Source organism: Belonocnema kinseyi, chromosome 2 (genome assembly GCF_010883055.1).
Source record: "Belonocnema kinseyi isolate 2016_QV_RU_SX_M_011 chromosome 2, B_treatae_v1, whole genome shotgun sequence".
NCBI lineage: Eukaryota > Metazoa > Arthropoda > Insecta > Hymenoptera > Cynipidae > Belonocnema > Belonocnema kinseyi.
In genome coordinates, this window is record NC_046658.1 from 44,025,139 (window position 1) to 44,027,272 (window position 2,134).

General features: G+C 37.8%; 1 protein-coding gene across 1 annotated transcript in view; it reads right to left on the minus strand.

Annotated features, from left to right (window-relative positions):
* Window positions 1-25: 25 nt before the first annotated feature.
* LOC117167354 (segmentation polarity homeobox protein engrailed-like) overlaps window positions 26-2,134 on the minus strand; it is a 3,607-nt gene continuing 1,498 nt past the window's right edge. Inside the window, exon 2 of the mRNA XM_033352224.1 lies at window positions 26-1,064. Coding sequence (XP_033208115.1) covers window positions 709-1,064 — 356 coding nt within the window. The 3' untranslated portion in view covers window positions 26-708. The remainder of the gene's footprint in view (window positions 1,065-2,134) is intronic.

Sequence of the window (2,134 nt, forward strand, 5' to 3'; positions counted from 1 at the left end):
CTTTATAAACTCGTATCTAACACTTCTATTATACACATATTCACAGTACTAAGTTTCGCTATTTACAAAATTATTTACAACGAAATAAATATTTTAAAGGCCTCATTTAAATAGACCTTTCTCTCCCCGTCTCGCTATATATGTATATATACTTCTACATATGCATACAGTTAATAAATAAAGTCGACATCAATACAGTTTAATACAGTGCAACTTCCCTTACCTTCAAAAGAAATCGTTTTTGGAAAAATTTGATTTCACCAATTAATTGAAAATAATGATAAAGGTTGCTGTTCTAAAAAATTATACGGTAAAGCGGATTCTACAAATCGTGAGTACAACCGCAGTTGATAAATGCACAGATATTGAGACGAAAAAGTATACATCAGTCTATTCAGAACCAGTCACTATAATCAATCACTGGAAGCCGGAATGCAGCCTTCTCAAAAAAAAAAAAAAAAAATGAACCTCGATCTTCATCAGGGAATTTGATACTGACAAGGAATCAATTTTTTCGATACTTTATAAGCGAACCTTTATCATTCCAATCCTCATAATCCAGCTTCCATTTTTGTACATGTGCTTCGTCGTGCTGACCGCGAATCTTCTGTAATCGCGTCGTCCGCCGAGTTATCGTCCATCTCTACGGCGAGGAGAAATCGTCTCGGTTAGCAGGAGGTTTCACTGGTTTTCTCGCTCTCGCGGGATTTACGACTGCTGATTTTCACTGGCGTCGATCTCCTCGCCATCCTCGTCGACGGGAACGGTGGAGTGATTGTAGAGTCCCTGAGCCATCAACTGCAGTGCGAGAGGGTTCTTCTGCCCAGTGGCTTTCTTGATCTTCGCCCTCTTGTTCTGGAACCAGATCTTGATTTGGGCCTCGTTCAGGCCCAAGTCCCTCGAGAGCTGCTGTCTTCGTTTCTCAGTTAAGTATCTGTTCTCCGTGAATTCTCTCTTCAGTCTCGCCAGCTGTTCTGCACTGAAGGCCGTTCTAGGCCGTTTCTCTTCGGGAGAGCTGTTCTTGTCACTGGTCGAGGAACGTTTCACTCGTCTGGTGCGGGGTCCTGAAACGTAAACATGCGTGGGTCAGACATCGACTCATAAGATCAAAGGATACGACTACCGGTTTAACGTTTTAAACTGCACTTCAATCTCATAAGATTATCCAATCTGCACAACCCATCCTAAAGAGATTATCTTTAGCTCAAGCCTAGTCTACGACAAAATGCGACTTGCAGAGCTTTTGCGTAAGGAGCTTTGCGATGTAAGGAAATTCAGTAATTCTCAGTTGAAAATCGTTAAACCGTTTGTCTTAAAATTAAAAATTATTATACAGGTTGCAAAATCATTAAATGCGAAAACAATAAATATTTAATTTTGATTTCTGCATCAGCATATACAAGTTTTTGTACATAAATCCTTTCTGCACATCTCATGCGCCTAATTAAGAATCAATTCTCCGAGTCTACATGGAGTTAGCATATATATTAGTGTGAGAACAAAATTCAAATTACTTCTCCAGAGGACAAAAAAACAACAAAAACTATACTCACGGAGAAACGGCGATAAGCTGTTCAAGAGAATATAAAATTGTAAACTACGTTGAATATTTAATAATTACATATCAGTATTTGACAGCTATACCGGAAGCTTATTAATATGTGAAACATATTCTTTCTGATCTTTCTGATCAAACTAGAGAAGTATATCTAGTTAATGCAAAATTCAAGTTACATAAATTGATGGAAATGCATACATATAAAGAATTGTGCAAAATAAAGAAATGAAAGATTTAGAACATTTCTAAAGGAGTAACTGAAAGTTGGTAATAATGCAGAATACTCCACGTGTACTCGTTAATAATTCAGGTAGCTATAGTTAGAGCAAGAAGTAGAAAATACAAAATATACTACTCTAACCTTCTGTATCTAGGCTCGGTGGCATAGCCATGAATAGACAAAAGGAGAAGACTTAAATTGTTAGGGGTACGTCAAGGATCTAACTGCAAAACAATTAAAGCTTGTGAAATTTTGCAGCTGCTATTTAAGCATCCATTAACCTCCAAGACTCTCCTTGCGAATTAGATTACACGGCACGTGGCTAAACATAAATGCCACCTATGTCAAACGACCTG